The sequence below is a fragment of the Danio rerio genome, chromosome 11 (genome assembly GCF_052040795.2).
Source record: "Danio rerio strain M-AB ecotype USA chromosome 11, GRCz13ab, whole genome shotgun sequence".
Classification (NCBI taxonomy): domain Eukaryota; kingdom Metazoa; phylum Chordata; class Actinopteri; order Cypriniformes; family Danionidae; genus Danio; species Danio rerio.
The window spans coordinates 6,292,005-6,311,753 of NC_141031.1; the positions used below are offsets into that span (position 1 = coordinate 6,292,005).

The following is a 19,749-nucleotide window of genomic DNA, read 5'->3' on the forward strand; positions in this document are numbered from 1 at the left end:
ATTTTTACCTTAAAATGTTTTTAAAAAATTAAAACCAGTTTTTATTCTAGCCGAAATAAAACAAATAAGACTTTCTCCAGAGGAAAAAATATTATCAGACATACTCTGAAAATTTCTTTGCTCTGTTCATCATAATTTAGAAAACATTTAAAAAAGAAAAAATAAATAAAAGTGGGGGTTAATAATTCTGACTTGAACTGTATATAACCATATATGGTACAATTGTTTATTTAACTTGTTAATTTATTTAAGGTAATGGTTTAATGTGGCCATTTTCATGGCTTGAATTTGTATTTTGAATGCTGGAATGTGTTAAGATGAATAAATGTCTCAGGAATAAAATTACCCTTTTTACAGTGTTTCTGTTGTCAAATATCCCACAGCACACAGTTGAATATCAGAATATGTCTATCAACGTTTTCACAAAACAGCATCCTCTAGTGGTTAGTATGAGTGGGATTCACAATCTTTGAAAAACACTTTTAAGTAGCATGAACTCACAGATGGAGATCAAAATTAGGGATTAACCTACAGTTTTAACTACTTAGTCCTATTTGTAATTACAGAAGTAAAAAAAATATATATTTTAATTTATATATATATATATATATATATATATATATATATATATATATATATATATAAATATATATATATATATATATATATATATATATATATATATAAATAGTTATATTTATTCTAAACATTCACAGCATAAAAAATATCTGAAGAAGAACATCAAAAAAGACAACATTTTTTATTCCAGTTATGGAGTTAATCCTAAAGGAAATGTCCTTAATGATCTGTCATATCCTGTTTGTCTGGCAGCCCAACATATCAGTTTTTGTGATGTTTGTGAGTTTTGTTCCCTTTGTTAATTGTCACTGTTACTGAGGTTCATACGCTAATTATTTGTCTCTGTTAGCAGAAGTCGAACTATAGGATTTTTAAGCTTATAAACCTTCATAATTCTGTGGCATGTGCGAACATGTTATTACGTATTGGTTAACATCAGTGAATAATATTATTTCATCACAGGTTGTGCCTCACTTAATTTTTTTTTTTTACTTGACTTATTTGCTGTAATGAATAAATTTTTCAAACAAAGTTCTTAAAAGTTACAGCAGCCCAGTAAATTTACATTAAAGGACATCTTTGGTGAAAAATCTACTTTTCAAGCTGTTTGGACAGACATGTGTGTAAGTATAGTGTATAGACCGTCATATTGGGGTGATATAAACGCACACAGTCCTTTTTTTTTTTCCAATTTAACAACAAAAAACGGTGGACCAATTGGAGCGGTTTTTAGACTGACTGCAACTTTACGTAGGAGAGCGGTCCCCCCGCCCACCAATATTGATTGACAGCCTCGCGTCATGATCATATCCTCAGTTACTTGTTGCACGTCCGCCATTTTCAGCGTGTGAGTCAAAGCGATATCTCTGAAGGAACACCTTTGCTCTATTTTTTTGATGAAAAGCTCATTGGACTCAACACAAGATCAATATTCTCCACATTATCGCTCTAATCGGATTTATTGCTTGTACCTTTTGCGTGGCTCTGTGCATTTCAGAGTTCTGGGCGTGGGTTTCTGTCCGGGTGCACGCGGCAGAGCTTCGGGTCAGCGGCTCGGCGCGGCACTGTTGTGTTTGACCTGGTGGAGGCTTGTGTTTGGAGTTCTGGAATGCGTGGCGCATCGATTCGGGACACTTCATGTTTCAAAGACACAAATGATATCGTACTCTCTGCATTGGTCTGTGTTCGACTCGTACATGTACGGCTGAATGCTCATCCTAGCTCAGCTCTCTCTCTCTCTCTGTCTGTCAGCCTGTCTGTTGCAAACACAGAGCCCCCTTGTTACATTGGGCGGGAAGCTGAAACTGTGAAGCAACACGCCCCTAAAACAGCAAACTGTGTAAGCGCCTCAAGCATGACACTTTTTAACACATTATAATAAAAACATCTGAACTGTGTGTTGAACTGAACCTAAACTGGCACACTCAGAAGAGCCATAATATTAAGTCATAAAAAAGGGGTAAACTATGTGCCCTTAAACAGGTTAATGGCTAAGAGCCAAACTAAAGCAGACACTTTTCTCCATGATGGTGACTTTAGTTTATGTTTCTCTATTTTATAACCCATTATCTTCAGCTGTGTTTTACTGTTTCTTGAGCACTCAGTAGTGTGGACACTTCAAAGTGTTCATTTAAAACTGAGCATTTTGCTGTGGGGTTTAAAGTGTTAAAGGTTTGAGCTGTAAAAACACAGTGTAAAAATGTATTTTAACAGTAATATACTGTGAAAGTAAACTACAGGAGGGGACTGTTAAAACACAGTATGTGGCTGACAACCCAGCTGCCAGTATTATTCAGTAAATTTACAACAAAAAGTTTAACAGTGTATATTACTACATATATTGGTCACAAAGAGGTTGGCTGTGTCGTGTCATGTTGGCTGTGACATTTCTCAAATATTTGCAAACAATATAGATTATCAGACGTATTTGCAAAAAACCTTCTTTGCTGAGTGACAATTACTGTGATAATGGTACTAAACGCTGCTTTGTTTACACCAGGGGTCATCAAACTTGTTCCTGGAGGGCTGGTGTCCTGCAGATTTTAGCTCCCACCCTAATCAAACACACCTGAACAAGCTAATCAAGGTTTTACAAGGTATATATGCAACACCCAGGCAGGTGTGTTGAGGCAAGTTGGAGCTAAACTCTGCAGGGACACTGGCCCTCCAGGACCGAGATCGGTGACCCCTGGTTTACACTATCAAGTTCCGCTTCCTTTTGCAGAACAAGAAGACAGCCTACTGCCCCCTGCAGGGTTGAAAGACATGTTCTCGTTTCAAAGCTCTCGTTTCAGTCGACATTCGTCCATTTGGTGCATTCACGGGCAGCTTTTTGGTCCAGAATCAATCCAACGAGAGGCAACAATGCAGTTGGGTTTGGTTGGTGCTAGTTGTTTGGCGTTGATTTGGTGTGTCCCTGCCTTAGGCAGGTGACCGTAATGTTTTGGCTTATTTGTATATTCTATTAGTAAAAAAAAACAGACTACTGCTCCCTGCGGAGTAGAAAGACACTCATTTCAGTCTACATTCGTCCGTTTGGTGTGTTCACAGGCAGCTTTTTGGTCCAGAAGCGATCCAATGTGAGGTGACAACACAGTTAGGTTTGGTTGGCGGTAGTTGTTTGGCTGTGTCCCAGCCCTTAGGCAGGTGATCATAATGTTTTGGCTCATTTTTATATTCTATTAATAAAAGTAAAGAGACGTAGCAAGTAAACACTACAAGCCAAAAGGGGTCACAAAGACGTTGGCTGTGTTTTTGTGACATTTCTTAAATATTTGCGAACAATATAGATTATCAGACGTATTTGCAAAAAACCTTCTTTGGTGAGTGACAATTACTGTGATAATGGTACTAAACGCTGCTTTGTTTACACTATCAAGTTCTGCTTCCCTTTGCAGAACAAGAAGACAGCCTACTGCCCCCTGCTGAGTAGAAAGACATGTTCTCGTTTCAAAGCTCTCGTTTCAGTCGACATTCGTCCATTTGGTGCATTCACGGGCAGCTTTTTGGTCCAGAAGCGATCCAACATGAGGCGACAATGCAGTTAGGTTTGGTTGGTGCTAGTTGTTTGGCTGTGTCCCAGCCCTTAGGCAGGTGACCGTAATGTTTTGGCTCATTTTTATATTCTAATAATAAAAAAAACAGACTTCTGCTCCCTGCGGAGTAGAAAGACACACTCTCATTTCAGTTTACATTCGTCCGTTTCATCCGTTCATGGGCAGCTTTTTGGTCCAGTAGTGATCCAATGAGAGATGACAACACAGTTGGGTTTGGTTGGTGCTAGTTGTTTGGCGTTGGTTTAGTGTGTCAGCCCTTAGGCAGGTGATCGTAATATTTTGGCTCATTTGTATGTTCTATTAATAGAAGAAAACAGACTTCTGCACCCTGCAGAGTTCTCATTTCAAGTCAACATTCGTTTGTTTGGTGTGTTCACAGGCAGCTTTTTGGTCCAGATGCAATCCAACGTGAGGCAACAACACAGTTGGGTTTGGTTGGTGCTAGTAGTTTGTCTGTGTCTCAGCGCTTAAGCAGGTGATCGTAATGTTTTGGCTCATTTGTACATTCTGTTAATGAGGCTTCGAAAGACCCAAATGGACTGCCTTTGAATTATCAATATTATTATTTGCCATTTTGTGTGCATGTTTGACAGCTATTTTGAGTTTTGGTTCGTTTTTGCTGTTGTTAATTCTGTTATCCGTCCATTCATTTACAAAACCTCCATAAATGTGCATTTCCACAAAGATCCCAGAAGGCAAAAATGAATCATCCACAGTTAGACAGGAATAAAAGTATTGTTCAAATAAAAACAAAACAACTTTCATAATTTTTCCATTTATTTTATATATAAAAATCAGTTGTGTTTTAACATACACAAGAGAATCTGTAATTGCACTATAAATCGGTTGGAGAACAGTCATACCAGCTTACTGGACTCTAGAAGAGCTCGTATAAGTTATAGAGACTATATATAGCTGCAGAGATTATAAACAACCTTAACAAGTCTCAGAGAAGAATACTTTGGCATATAGATTAACAGTCATTTGAGAGGACATCTAAATATCACAACATATCTGGATAACATACTGTTTGGTAGTGAATGAGTCTACAGAGATTTTCTTAAACATGTAAGAAAACAGTGACACACAAGAAGGCTGGAGTTTCATCAATCACCTGTCTTCCCTCGACTTTCACTTGGTCTAGATGGAAAGAAAACTGATTACTGAAATTTCCTTTTAGAGAGATGACAAAGACATGTATGAAGAGTGAAGACCAATATGAAAAAATGTTTCAAATGAGAATAGAGCACAACAGTTGACAGTGATACTGGAACTACATACTGACTACAACAGTCAAAAATGTAGAATAAAATAGATACTGTTGCATTCATATGCACAGCTCTTCATGGTCGTAGATGGTTACTTCCAACAGGGCTTCCATGGGGTCTTAAAAAGTCTAAAATGTAAAAATCAAAAGGCCTTAAAAAGTCTTAAATTTACTGTTCTAGGTCTTAAATATTTTTACTCAGGTCTTATTTTTCCAATGTCCATGTAACGCTACCATCTAATGCTCATTTAAATTCTTTTTTGTTGTTGTTGCATGGTTTTCGAGGTGCTGTAGTTCTTTATTTCACTAGTCCAAATGTAATTTGCTGTATTATATCTACAAAGGAGACCAACATGCTACAGCCAATCAGCTTTCTGTTATTGGCGCAAGTCTTTCTGGGACTGCGTCCGAAATAGCATACTTTCATACTATATGGTACACTAAAATCAGTATGTGAGGCGAGTAGTATGTCTGAATTTATAGAATTCGATAAATCAGTATGCGAGAAGAACCCGGATGACCTACTAATTGCGGCGAGATTCTGAAGTGCGCATCGAATGGGTGCTACGATATCCCATGATGCCCTGCGAGAGAATTCATGAATGGGAGTGAAGCAATGCAAACTCACGTGGGTAGTCTCGTGATCATGACAAAATGGCGAATGTAGTACATCCAAGTTTTATTCATACTGCTCACAATAATAAAGTATAGAACAAACTTTTCTTAGGGTCGAGTATTGAATTAAAATGCAGTACCTACTGATTAGCAGGTGGTTTCGGATGCAGCCTCTAATCGTGTTGCAGACGTAAAATTAATTTACATTTTTAGCTATAGGGAAGGCAAGTTTAGCAATACTTGGCTTGAAAAAAACTGAATATAGGGCTTGGCTAAGGCCAGTTGCTAACACCTTATTTACAGCCTACTGTTTACTATGCAGAAAAGCAATTAAACTGGGAATGTTCGGTGTACAGGCACTCATGGCTAAACTGAGAAACATCTAACTGCCATGAAGAGTCTCCAGCAAACGACAGCCATCAGCCAATTCTGCCAAGTATCTGCTAGTGTAACGGAGGCCAGCTAGTGTGTGCTGTGCAGGTAAACCTCACTCCTCTGACCTCTAAAGGTGCTCTAGCGACAGATGCTAGAGGCCATGGTCTTTAGCCTCCTTGGTAGAGTGCCCGACTCCCATGCGGAAGGTCGCTGGTTTGATAGCAGCTCGGAGCGGGTTGGGTGGTGTAAGACCAGCGGGGTTACATTGGTGCCATGACCCGGATGGGAGTGAGGTTTAGGGGGGTGAGTGTAACGGAGGCCAGCTAGTGTGTGCTGTGCAGGTAAACCTCACTCCTCTGACCTCTAAAGGTGCTCTAGCGACAGACGCTATGGTCTTTAGCCTCCTTGGTAGAGCGCCAGACTCCCATGCGGAAGGTCGCCGGTTTGAAACCAGCTTGGAGCGGGTTAGGTGGTTTAAGACCGGTGGGGTTACACTAGCTCCTCACTGCCTAGGTAACGCTCACACTGCAGCTCTACAAACCCCGCAAGCGATATCAGTGTCACTTTTTTTATGTCAGATTCAACACTTTGAGGGTAGGCGAACTGTTCGAGACGATGTTTCCAGACTGCTAAATCATTTCAGTGCGGGAAAGATTAATTCGCTTACGTTTATCAAGAGACCTGATTTCGAAAGTGATAATACCGTTCATGCTGATGTTTGATGAAAGTCTGAATCGCACCTCTAAAATGAAACAGCTGGACCTGCACGTACATTTTTGGAAAAGCCGTGTTTTTTTCCTGTAGTTCAAGTATGCATCAAACCTGTCTTCAGTATAGCTCATTTTGAATACAAATTAAACAATACTGAAATAATGGCCCACCCTCGTCCTCCCTCCGGCCCGAAACTGACGTCGAAAATATAGTAAAGTAAAACATATATTTTTGAATCACTGTCATTGTTGTGCTGTCCCATATAGCCACTTCTGGTTTTAACCCCCACCTACAGGACGTTTAAAGTACTGCAATATATTATACTGTATTTTACTTTAGTTTTTTCTCAGCGTGTGGTCGAGAGTAACCCACATGCAGATTATTTCTGGGGCTGATTTAAACGTTGAAATAAATGTGCATAAGTGCTTTATTTTTTACTAAAGCTCTACTTTTGTAAATATTCAAGAATCGTTTGATTATCAGTTTTATACCGCCTGTATTTTCTTGAACAAACACTTTTTCATGGCTTACACAATATGCTGGTGGTGTAACAAATATGCTAATTTTGCTAATATTCAATTCAAATGGTCGAATGTAATAGATTTTCCTCATATGCGTATTGAGATTTCTATGACAACTATGTACATTTAACTACTGGATGGCTTGAACATGGTAAAGTAAATGTGAATATATACTATATTCAACTAAATGTGATTATATACTATAGAATATATTAGCTTCCCCTCTTTGTTGTTATAAAAATATCATTATCATTATTTTGATTATTACAAAAAAATTATCATTATTTTGATTATTTAAATGTCAAAATGCAAGATGGAGTTGAAGTCAGAATTATTAGCCCCCCTTTGAATTTTTTTCTTTTTTAAATATTTCCCAAATAATGTTTAACAGAGCAAGAAATATTTCACAGTATTTGCTATTATACTTTTTCTTAGAATAAAAGAATAAAAGCATTTTTTAATTTTTTATAACCATTTTAAGGTCAATATTATTAGCCTCTTTAAGCTATATATGTGTTCGATTTTCTACAGAACAAACCATCATTATACAATAACTTGCCTAATAACCCTAACGTGCCTAGTTAACATAATTAACCCAGTTAAGCCTTTAAATGTCACTTTAAGCTGTATAGAAGAGTCTTGAAAAATATCTAGTCCAATATTTTTTACTGTCATCATGGCGAAGATAAAATAAATCAGTGATTAGAAATGAGTTATTAAAATGATTGTGTTTAGAAACGTGTTGAAAAAATCTTCTCTCTGTTAAAAAGAAATTGGGGGGAAAAGATAAACAGGGGGGCTAATAATTCTGACTTCAACTATATATTTCAGCAGTTGCGTGAAGCAAAAACATGTTGATTTGTGACATGTAATGCTTAAATTCTAAACATCATGTCTGTTGTCATATGATGCACCAATTATGTCACTTTTTTCTTGTGCTTGAATGTTGAAACGGCCCTCCTATGAATTGTCAGTCACTGAAATGGCCCCCTGCCAATTTGAGTACGAAACCCGTGTTAAAAAAAATCTTAAAATTGGCATTATGAAATTTTCAGAAACTCTGTTTCAAACCCTTTCCTGCAATTTGAGTTTCCAAGGAAATTTTCTGATTGGTGGGTCACTCTTTGGGACTATGGATAGAGTAGTTGTCACAAACTGAAATGCTTTCTACCAAGTAATGTACCGACTTTGATGCATTATCGCTTGAAATCAATTCATCAATGAAAAAAAAAGAAGTATGAAATGTTTACCTCCTGTTGTACTCTACTGAATTAAAGAGATAGTTCATCCAAAAATGAAAACGTACTCACTATTACTGACCAAGTGGTTCCAAACCTTTTAGTTTGTCTTTTGTTTAACACTAAAGAAGATATTTTAAACAAAGCTAAAGCTTACAGCTTCCATAGTTGGACAGAAAACGAAGATTATGGAAGTCAATGTTTACAGGTTTCATCTAAATATGAAGAGTTCAGATGCTAAAACCTCTAAGTGCCATCGGAAATTTCTATTAAAATGAGCATTTTTCTCAGACTCCTATGTATATGTTTAGTTATTTCATTTTAAAGACATTTGAAAGACTGTTTTCTTTGCCATAAACTTGAAATTACTAAACCAACAGACAGGAGTCGGATAAAAATGCTCATTTTCAAGGAAAGTTCAAACGTTTTTTGCATCTGAACTCTTCATATCTTCTTTTCTGTTCAACAAAACAAAGGTTTGAAACAAGTAAAGGGTGTGTAAATGCTGACAGTTTAATGTCCCACACATGTTGTTTACCTTGTTCATCTTTTGGGAATTCACAACAGCGACCTGTAAATGAAAAGAAAATACTACTTCAAGACACTTTCTGGCCCACGATGCAAATTTTGGTAAAGTTTTAGGTCCCACTTTATATTAAGTGGCCTTAACTAATATGTACTTACACAGGAATTAATAGTTTTATACAATGTACTTATTGTTTAAATACATGTATTTACTGTGTACTTATGCTTGATTAAATACATGTATGTAATTACATTTGTAAATACACTGTTGACCATCCCTTACACCTTAACCCACCCTTAAACCTACCCATACCACCAAACCTGTTCATAACCCAACCTCTATCCCAACTCAAGAGCACCACAAGTGTTCTCAAATACATTATGAACACAGTAAGTACATTGTATTTATTTTTTGATGTAAGTACATAGTAGTTAAGGACACTTAATATAAAGTGGGACCAAGTTTGATTTGCCGTAATTTCCACAAACCCACGGAGATCTTACCTCCGACATAACAGGCAGATTCAAATGTGGATGTAACCACATGGTCCTGCGGGCTTTGGCTCCCAGCCTCTGGTTCAGTTTCCGTAGTAACCTCTTCACCTTCCTGTCCCTCGGATCAGCGCACTTCACTGCCTTTTTGGTGTACAATCTGCCGTGATTCAGACAAGCGAGAACGTGAGCGCCAAGATCTCAAGAGCTCTCTCTTTACATACTGCAGATCACAAATCTCTTAATCTGCTACGCTTCAAGTCAGCGCAGGCCAAATTGGCCCCGTTGAAGAAACAGTTTGGGCATTGTCCACCTAGCCTGAGTGCATTCTTTTGCTCTGCTTGCCTGACAATTACCGCTCTCAGTAATAAAAATCTGACCTGCTTAGACGGCAATGCCAGTGAGCTTTAATAGGGCATATTTTCCGTGTCTGTGATTGCTCCAGGATGCCTGGAATACTTGCATGATGGCTCTTATGCTGCAATCCGGCCCCTCCGTCTGCCTCTCATACCTCAGGACATCTTTGGTCCGGACTTTTCCGTGAGAGTACTGCATGCAGCACTGAACATCTCGCTGCATTTGCACACCCTTCCCTGGCAGAAAGAGAGAGAGAAATTACAAACCAGCAGCAGAATTCAACAGAGATTCCCACCTGGAACCCATCAGCAAGTATCAGAACTGACACCGCACGCATGTAAACTGGCCTGTTCAACAGTTTGCGGAGAAAACTGAGGGTCGTGGCCTGATTCGGACTCCTTTTCATCCTGTTTGTGGCAGGCACAGCCTCCTATCATGCTTGATCATACCTCGTATCCTCTGACATGCGTGAAACTCCAGCATCCGAAGCTCCTGAACAGGTCTGGCTATCAGAGCATTAAGCCTCTCTCCCTCCCACCGAGATCTGGTCCCAACCGCCCCGTTCCAACACCACAATCAGACGCAAGAGAGAGAGTTTCACCTTACCTTCCAGGCAGCCGAAGAGGACGGCCGAGAGGAAGAGGATGGAGACAGTCTGCAGGAACATGGTGGAACCTCAGAGGGATTTTTCCTCCGTGCTGTCTGCTGTCCTCTTGTGCTGTTTTTATTTCTCTCCTCTCTCCCTCCCTTCCCCTATTTTTTCTCTCACGCGCTAACACACCCACAATCTCCCTCGCTCCCCCCTCGTGTGCTGGATTCACAGTCGTAGCATCTCCCCTTACTGTTGAGAAACGCACAACTCTGTTCAATTAACACGTCGAGCTGTGCGAGGCATGGTGCGATGCTTGGCATAATTACCGCAGTTTAGAGCTCATCTTCCCCTGTTTGCCTGAATTTACAACAGCCAAGCTAGCAGTAATAAATCAATGCAGAATGTCTTTCAAACTATTTCGAAGCAGCAGCAGCAGTCTACAGTGAAATATGGGCCTGAAGTTGAATGCTTAAAGGAAGGAAACACCTTGCATTTAAACGCTCAACTTTTTTGATTTATTGCAGTGGATGAAATGCAGTCCTGAGGTCTGTTTTGCTGGGAGGAGTGTGAGAAAATAGTCAAACGAACAGAACATCAGGAACCAATATGGATGCTCATGTGCAGACATTTAAAACCCATCCTCATGTCGAATTCTTGAGAAACTGTGTAGGGACTTTATGGTTTTGGCATACCTGGGATCATTAGATACATGGCTGAAATATGCCATCTGCGTGTCCAAGGTGGGTGTGTAAGGGATGAGAGAACTCAGCTGTGAAAACACACCCTGCCCATGACCTCAGCGTGTCCACGGCCCGACTGTCTATCCCGTATATGTCTTCGGTAATTGAGGCTTCACAATGCAAAACGCCCAAACAGAAATTTGGTTCAATGTAGACGAGATTACGTGATTAAACAAACAGCCACATGATTAAGTGAACAGCTTCACCTGCAAGTGGAAAACCAAACAAACAGAATAGTTTCTTTCATTTACTTTAGTACCCACTAGTGGACAAGTTCTTTGAGTGACTGACAATCACACTGTGTGTATTATACAAAAAACACAAGCTGAGCACTGCGCAGTGCTGATGCCTGTGAAATACACCAACCGGCCACTTTATTAGGTACAGCTGTTCAACTGCTAGTTCACGCACATTTCTAATCAGCCAATCACATGGCAGCAACTCTATGCGTTTAGGCATGTAGACATGGTCAAGACGATCACCAAGCCGAGCATCAGAATGGGGAAGAAAGGTGATTCAAGTGATGTTGAATGTGGCAAGGTTGTTGGTGCCAGACGGGCTGGTCTGAGTATTTCAGAAACTGCTGATCTACTGGGACTTCCACGCACAACCATCTCTAGGGTTTACAGAGAATGGTCTGAAAAAGAGACAATAACCAGTGAGCGGCAGTTCTGTGGGCGCAAATGCCTTGTTGATGTCAGAGGAGAATGGAAAGACTGTTTCAGCTGATAGAAAAGCAACAGTAGCTCAAATAACCACTAGATACAATCGAGGTCGACAGAAGAGCATCACTGAATGCACGTTAAACCTTGAGGCGGAGGGGCTACAGCAGCTGAAGACCACACCGGGTGCCACTCCTGTCAGCTAAGAACAAGAAACAGAGGCTACAATTCACACAGGCTCACCAAAATTGGACAAGAGAAGATTGGAAATACGTTGCCTGGTCTGATGAGTCTCGTTTTCTGCTGCAACATTTGGATGGTCGGGTCAGAATTTGGCATCAACAACAAAAAAAGCATGGATCCATCCTGCCTTGTATTAACGGTTCAGGCTGGTGATGGTGTAATGGTGTGGGGGATATTTTCTTGGCACATTTTGGGCCCATTAGTACCAACTTAGCATCATGTCAGCGCCACAGCCTACCTGAGTATTGTTGCTGTACCATGTCCATCCCTTTATGACCAGTGTACCCATCTTCTGATGGATACTTCCAGCAGGATAAAGTGCCATAAATCACAAATCACCTCAGACTGGTTTCTTGAACATGACAGTGAGTTCACTGTACTCAAATGCAAAAACAATGTGATTTGACAGGCCAATTAGACGGATAACAGAAAGCCTTCACTGAGCAACATAGAGGATAAAGAAAGTTCTGAGTGAGATGTCAAAGACCTATAACAAAACTACAGCATAGCTTTCATGATGCTCTCTTTTGTTTTAACTGCAAATCAACCTCTTTTGAAAAGAAGAAATCCGATATTGCATGATCCTCTCTTTTGTCTGACGATATTTATTGAATTACTTCTTGCATGTGTTTTGTTGTTAAAGTTTATAGACAGAAACTTGTCGTTTGTTTTTCTATTGAGATTGTGTAATTTCTGACCCCTGTACCAATCGGTTGCAAAGCTTGCAGAATAATTCACTCAAAAAAACAAAAACAAAAGGTTAATTACTCACCGTCATGTCATCCCTGGAGACCTTGTATCTTTGAGAAAGCAAATGAAGATGTTTTAGATAATAGTTGTCAAATCCAGTTCCTGGAGGGCCGCAGCTCTGCACAGTGTAGTATCAACCCTGCTTCAACACACTTACTGTACCAGTAGGTTTCAAACAAGCCAGAAGGCCTCAATTAGTTCGATCACATGTGTTTTATTAGGGTTAAAGCTAAACTTAGCAGAGCTGCGGCCCTCCAGGGTCTGGATTTGACACCCGTGTTTTAGATTAGTATTAACCACCGGGCCACGATTGGTACCAGTCCGCACAAGTAATCATTATTTCCGTTTTACTTATTACCGGAGTCTGAACAATCTTTTATTTTGAAAAGACTTTTATTTTGAAAAATGACCGTATTCTCTTGGTTACATCTCAGTCATTTGAGCGCCCAAATATGACCCACAAGCAGCAAAATGAGTAAGACGTCTTAGGAAAGTTTCTTTGCTAAGAGGAAAAGGCCCAGTGAAGGACCCACGAAATGCCAAGGGATGTGTTCGCAACCCATTTACCAACAAATCAGGTGAATCCAGCATGTGTGAAAAAAGATCAACTGATGGAGATCGCAAATGGCGGGGGGCCGTTCGCATATTGGGACTTTTCTAAAGTTCTCGCAAGTTCGTTGTTTCCAATGGAAGCGGTGTGACGCACTCGTGCTGTCCAGACCAGACGCACCCAGTTGAATGAATCCTGCGAGCACATCGCGATCGATCAGCTTCAGCTTATGTGAAATATACACATTTCAGTAAGACTGATTATCTCTGACAAACACCGAACACCAAACACTGCAGTGCTTTGTAATTTTTTCCATGAATAAAATTTCTATCAGAGTGACAATGCTTTGTCAGCTTGTTTTCCTCCGAGAATGGGGTTTAATGGTCATCTAGCAACCCTCCAAACCCCCTGGGTTAAAATTGTCAAGCGTTGACCATTCCGCAGTGATGAAAAGGTTGAGGTCCACTGCTTTAAATGAAATCCGAGAGCTCTCTCGTCCTTTGTAGACAGCAATGGTCCTGAGACATTTTGAGTCCAGAAAAGTCGTCAGGGTGCATGTTTAGAAGCACAACATACAAGCTTTGTATGTAGTTAATGTGCACCCTAACATAAGATGGTAGACATAAATAAAAAAAAAATTGTTTTTACATTGAGCGACACGGTGGCTCAGTGGTTAGCACAGTCGCCTCACAGCAAGAAGGTCGCTGGCTTGCGTCCCGGCTGGGTCAGGTTGCATTTCTGTATAGAAATACATGTTCCCTCTGTGTTGGTGTGGGTTTTCTCCGGCTAATCCGGTTTCCCCCACAGTCCAAAGACATGCACTATAGGTTAAATGAATAAGCTACATTCGCCGTAGTGTATTTGTGTAAATACAAGAGTGCATGGGTGTTTCCCAGTACTGGGTTGCAGTTTGGAGGACATCCGCTGTGTAAAACATGCTGGATAAGATAGCGGTTCATTCCGCTGTTGATTAAAGGGTCTGATGAATGTTTTTACATTTTATTTGGCACACAATAGGATTCTTGGAGCTTCTTATATTGCACTTGTACGACCGAAGGTACATGGAATGTTTTGGGTTCTTTTACTGACTTTGATTACCTCTGGAATCTTCAGAAAGGTCTCAGGGGATTGGAATGCCATGAGGGTGTGTAATTAATAACATAAGTTTCATTTTTGGGGTTGTTTGAAAAAAAAAAAGTGTTAATGGGTTTTCTCATATTTCTAACACCAAGCATGAGCAAAAGCAATATTAACACTAGTGACCACCTTTAGACCTCCACATAACAAAGATCTTGAGAGATTTTACAGCTGACAGACCCATTGCAATTTTTTTTTTTTTTTGCCAATGAAGCATGTTACAAAACCCCATCCACACAAAGACAACTATGCGAAGAATTCTCAGCATGCCTACGAGGTTAGTCTTAAATTACTCATGTAATCACTCACATTCTTGCTCGTCTTCATCTAAAATTAATTAACTTTATGTCCTGGATCAAGACACAAAGCCAACTTAACGAACATAAAATATTGGTTTCCAATTTTTTGGCAACGGTTTTATTTCTGCTGGATTGGCAGCATCCCTCACACTGCGAGACCCCCAGGACTGTCCATTCAAGTGAGACCGTTTAACCCTGGGGACGTGCTTTAGCTAAATCTCAGGAAGAACAGACGATCGGCTGCAATGATCGTGAACATTCTGATTCATAAAAATCTTTGGATTATTTGGCATGCAAAATTGTGTCTTTAAGCTTCATGCCTGAAGGGAAATTCCTAGATATTTAGAAGTAAACAGGGATGTTTATCTCAGCCTGGATTATAAGGTAGACAGCTAGTCTGATGGTAGAACAGCCTCAGTCTGCACGCTGCCGAGTCTTTTCATTGACTGTCTGATTCAGATCGAACTCAAAACAGGGCAGAATAAAATAACAGGCTTTCAAATCTGATCTTTATTTTGTATTCTCTATTGGATTCGAGTCAGGTGATTGGCTGGGCCATTCTACAGCTTGATTTTCTTTCTCTGAAAGCATTTGAGAATCTCCCAGGCAATAATTTTCTTGTTGAAATGTCCACCCTGGTTTCATCTTCATCATCCTGAAAATGTAGATGTTAGGCTGAAGCAGTTAATAATAATTTACACTGAGGAAGGGCAGAGGGTTGCTGAAAAGCTACTGAGAGATTTCAGCCACTCTCTGGGCTTTTCATGCCTTTCTACAGCTCCCTTTCTTCATGTGTTCAATACTTTTCCCTGCCTCATTCAATTTTATAAACACATACCTTAATTTGTTAATTAGTAAGATTTGTTGTCATTGCATGTATGGGTTAGAATCGTCAACAGCACCTTTAGAGACGTGTTCAACTTATATTCCACATTGTATATATCACATTAATGCCATACACCCAGAGCGCTTTACAATCATGTGAATGGGGTCTGTCCTCACCACCAACAGTGTGCAGCTCCACCTGAATGATGTGACTTTACCACACACCAGCTATAGGTAAAGTGGAGAGACAGTGAATATGGAAGGCCGTTGGGGCCAAAACGTCTGCAACAAACGTGTTAACACGTAATTGCGTGTTAACACGTAATTTACACGTTAATACGCAATTACGCGTTAACACGTTGGTACGCGTTAACACGTGATTTACGTGTTAACACGCAATTACGCGTTAACACGTTTGTTGCAGACGTTTTGGCCCCAACGGCCTTCCATAAGTGATGCGCTTGTTAAGTGGTGACGTGTTGGTGACGTATGGAATACGGTTTCCGGGTCCAAGCCGCCACTCATTTGAGTGGAGAAATCATTCGTTTATGATCACTTTTTATTAATATCACACATTAAAGTTAATTTTATATAAAGTCATAGTGTACACAACAATCTTTGGGCTTGCTGCATCACAAATACCAAAATTTTAACAATTTATAAAAAAAAATTAATTACTTTCTGGCCATCGAATATTAGGCATGGACATGTATATTACGATCGTGATTTTCAAAAGCATTAAATCGATTTGTAAACGTTTATTATTACCATTTCATGAGTCTCCCCATACAGTTGAATAGAGCGCTTGGACCCGGAAGCCGCTTCGCATGACGTCACACTTAACAAGCAGATAGAGGCAGTCCAGTGGATAGGAGGCCACAGTTGTGTCTCATTTCAGAGGCTGCGTCCTCCAAAGAAGGCTAAAACTCTTAGCCTCCTTCAAATGCACCCTCCAAATGCATTAGGTAATGAAGAACACAACCGGTGGATCCTTTGCGTCCTCGAACGTCCCAAAATTTATTGCGTTCTAATGACGGCAAGATGTTTTTAAAAGAAAACTTAGGACTAAATGTATGAATTAGGTTTATTTTACTTAGATATCTAAACGCATGTTAAAAATACAAAAAGAGTATGATGCATCTTACTAAAAAGTGATTTTATAGACAGTTTACATTTTTATGTGTACATGTATAGATTAAAGGAAATATATTTCCAGCAAACTAGTTTTTCCATGTGGTCTCCCATCCAGGTACTGACACAACCCTGCATAGCTTCGGTGAGCATCTGGAGTCCATTCTTCAAACCTCACTTTAATGATCTAGGATGATTTGGCAGATCCTGGATCTTTTAATGTTGATAACTGATCTATGGCTAATCTCGTCCCTCAAACAAGTTTGGGAATTACATTCAAATGTCTTGTAGTCTGACATGCTTGTTCTTTAATTTACTCTTAGTAGTTCTGAAAGCAATTCTTGTTACCATAGCATCAAAATAAAGTTATTTGGTAACACTTTACATTAAGGACCATTAGTTAATGCATTTACTAAGAACTAATCATAAACAACACATGTACAGCATTTATTAATCATAATTGAACCTTTACTAATGCATTATTAACATCCAAGACCATGCTTGTTAACATTAGTTAATGCACCGTGAGTTAACATGAACTAACAATGAACTACTGTATTTTCATTAAATAACGTTAACTAACATGAATAAATACAGTAGTAAATGTATTGTTCATTGTTTGTTCATGTTAGTAAATGCATTAATTAACTAATGAACCTTATTGTAGTGTGACCAGTTATTTATTAGTTCAACCTGTCAGATATCAGAGCTATAAAAAAAAAAGCAAGCAACCATACGCCCAGGACTTTAAATTAAACTAAATCTCACCTCTCAGATCTCGAACACCGCTAATTGTATGCACTTTCTTAATGCTCTCAGCCACCGTAAAAATCAAACAAAACATAACTTAAAGATTTTATAATAACAAATTTAAAAACTTATTTCAAATTTGTTCAATGTCTTTATGAAAAAATATATAATAATAAAGTCTGCTGCTGGTTTCTCAATGCTCAACCAAAAGGTCTCTTATGGTTTAAGCAAGCAAAACAATTCCCACACTAAGCCAAATATCTAATTCACTTTCACTGACAAAAAAAAAAAAAAAAACCAAAAAACTCTGACGACAACAATGCATAATTTATTTTAGGTTTTGGAAAATAATAAGAGGTACTTACTGTTTCTTATAGCTCCTAAAATGTCTAATATCCTGGCCTGATATCCTTAGTAAGTATAATATTGACAGTACTCCTTACAAATCCCTGTTGTAAGAGCAACAAATAATAACTTAAGTTCTAGTCAAGCAGAAGGTACTTTTTTTTTTTTTTTGAGGAATCATCTGTGGAACTTCAGTTTGGTGAAGGAAAAATCATGGTTTGCGGTTAGATTTAGTATGGGGGCGTGCGGAGATCTGCAGAGTGGATGACGACAACACCAACAGCTTGAGGTATCAAGACATTTGTGCAGCCCATTCCATTACAAACCACAGGAGAGGGCAAATTCTTCAGCAGGATAGCAAGATCCTTCTCATACTTCAGCCTCCACATCAAAGATCCTGAAAGCAAAGAACGTCAAGGTGCTCCAGGATTGGCCAGCCCAGTCACCAGAGATGAATACTATTGAGCATGTCTTGGGTAATATGGAGGCATTGAACATGAATCCAAAGAATCTTGATGAACTCTGGGAGTCCAACAAGAAAGCTTTCTTTGCCTTTCCAGATGACTTTATTAATAAGTGATTTGAGTCATTGCAGAGATGTATGGATGCAGTTGTCCATACTTGTGGGAGTCATACACAAGATTAACTTTTTCCACTGCACCATAACTTTAAGTTCTATACTGTACACTATTTCTCATAAGTGACAAGTCTTTTGCCCAAGCAAAGTCAGACCTTACTGTCCTATTTCAATCATTAAAAATCAAGGCATGATCATATTTTATTTTGGTCAAATAAGCATAATCTAGAGGCCTTTGCCTTTCATATAAGCCATTTCTGATACCAAATGATCAACCAGAAGTCAAGTTATTATTTGTTGTTCCTAAAACTTGGATAGGCGACAAGACTTTTGTCAGGTAGTGTATTTGACTGTAGTGATTGCCAGTAAATGAGCGTGAAATGAGTAAAATAGCGCTGAAAAATAGTCTAATCATAACAACAGGCGTAAAACAATGTGATACAAAAAAAACTTTTATAAATGGAAACTAAAATACAAAATGACAGACAAAAATTGATATTGCATGACTTGGACCAAAAACATATATAAACACATTTTCAATGTCTGGAATGTTTTAAAATTTCACAATATTCCAGAAATTCCATGACCATTGAATACAATTTGGCCAGAATAATCTGTCTGGGAAGTCTGGGTAAAGTTTGGGAACACACGAAACACTAAAAAGCATAAATCTATACGAACTTTCTATTCCAGGTGTCCAAACTTTAGCTACAACTTTCCTAAACACACCTGCCTGAAGTATGACTAGTAAGAGCTGTATTAGCTGGATCAGGTGTGTTGAATTGAAGACAGAGCTAAGCTGTGTCCCAAATCGCATACTTATGCACTATTCTACGCCATTTGTAGTATAAATAATGTAAGTAGTGTGTTCACACTGAAAACTCTAAAAATAATAAGTGCTCTTAAATTACCCGGATGATGCACTCATTCAGCCGCTAAAATGAAGTGTGTAATGATGGACACTTCACGCACTTAACAACCGCAGGTTTGCTCACGTATCAGAAGGGGCGAAGCTATTAGGTGCACATGTTGGATAACTTTATTTATTTTGGATGGTGAAAGCAAAATTCTCCTACAAGAGTGATTATAGCGCCTCTCGATGGTGAATGCGGCAATACTCACGGCAGGTATTATTTGATAATTCGGTCGTTTATTTCACTGATTTGGCAACCGTCAAACGTCATCAGGGAAACCGTTTGAATTTCCGATTAGTGAAAAAACATTAGTGTGCCATTTGGGACATTACTACACACATATACTATCCTGTTGAGTGTGTAAGTGCATAAGTACAAAGTGCATGAGTTCATAGTGTGCCATTTGGGACGCAGCTCTAGACTTTTTAGGAAAGGGGCCCGACAGGACCGAATTCAGACACAACTTTTCTACTCACACAAAAAAACACACAATACTCA

General features: G+C 39.1%; 2 protein-coding genes across 6 annotated transcripts in view; one reads left to right on the forward strand and one right to left on the reverse strand.

The window, feature by feature from the left end:
* Positions 1 to 19,749, forward strand: part of ranbp3a (RAN binding protein 3a) — a 1,280,039-nt gene that overhangs the window by 276,403 nt on the left and 983,887 nt on the right. The gene's annotated exons all lie outside the window — the stretch shown is intronic.
* ccl44 (chemokine (C-C motif) ligand 44) lies at positions 4,736 to 10,419 on the reverse strand. The gene is made up of 5 exons (NM_001115102.1): positions 10,343 to 10,419; positions 9,843 to 9,972; positions 9,392 to 9,539; positions 8,901 to 8,933; positions 4,736 to 4,775 (listed from the first exon to the last, which is right to left on the reverse strand). Exons 1-5 carry the CDS (start codon positions 10,401 to 10,403, stop codon positions 4,767 to 4,769), a joined length of 381 nt encoding a protein of 126 aa, NP_001108574.1. The 5' UTR covers positions 10,404 to 10,419; the 3' UTR covers positions 4,736 to 4,766.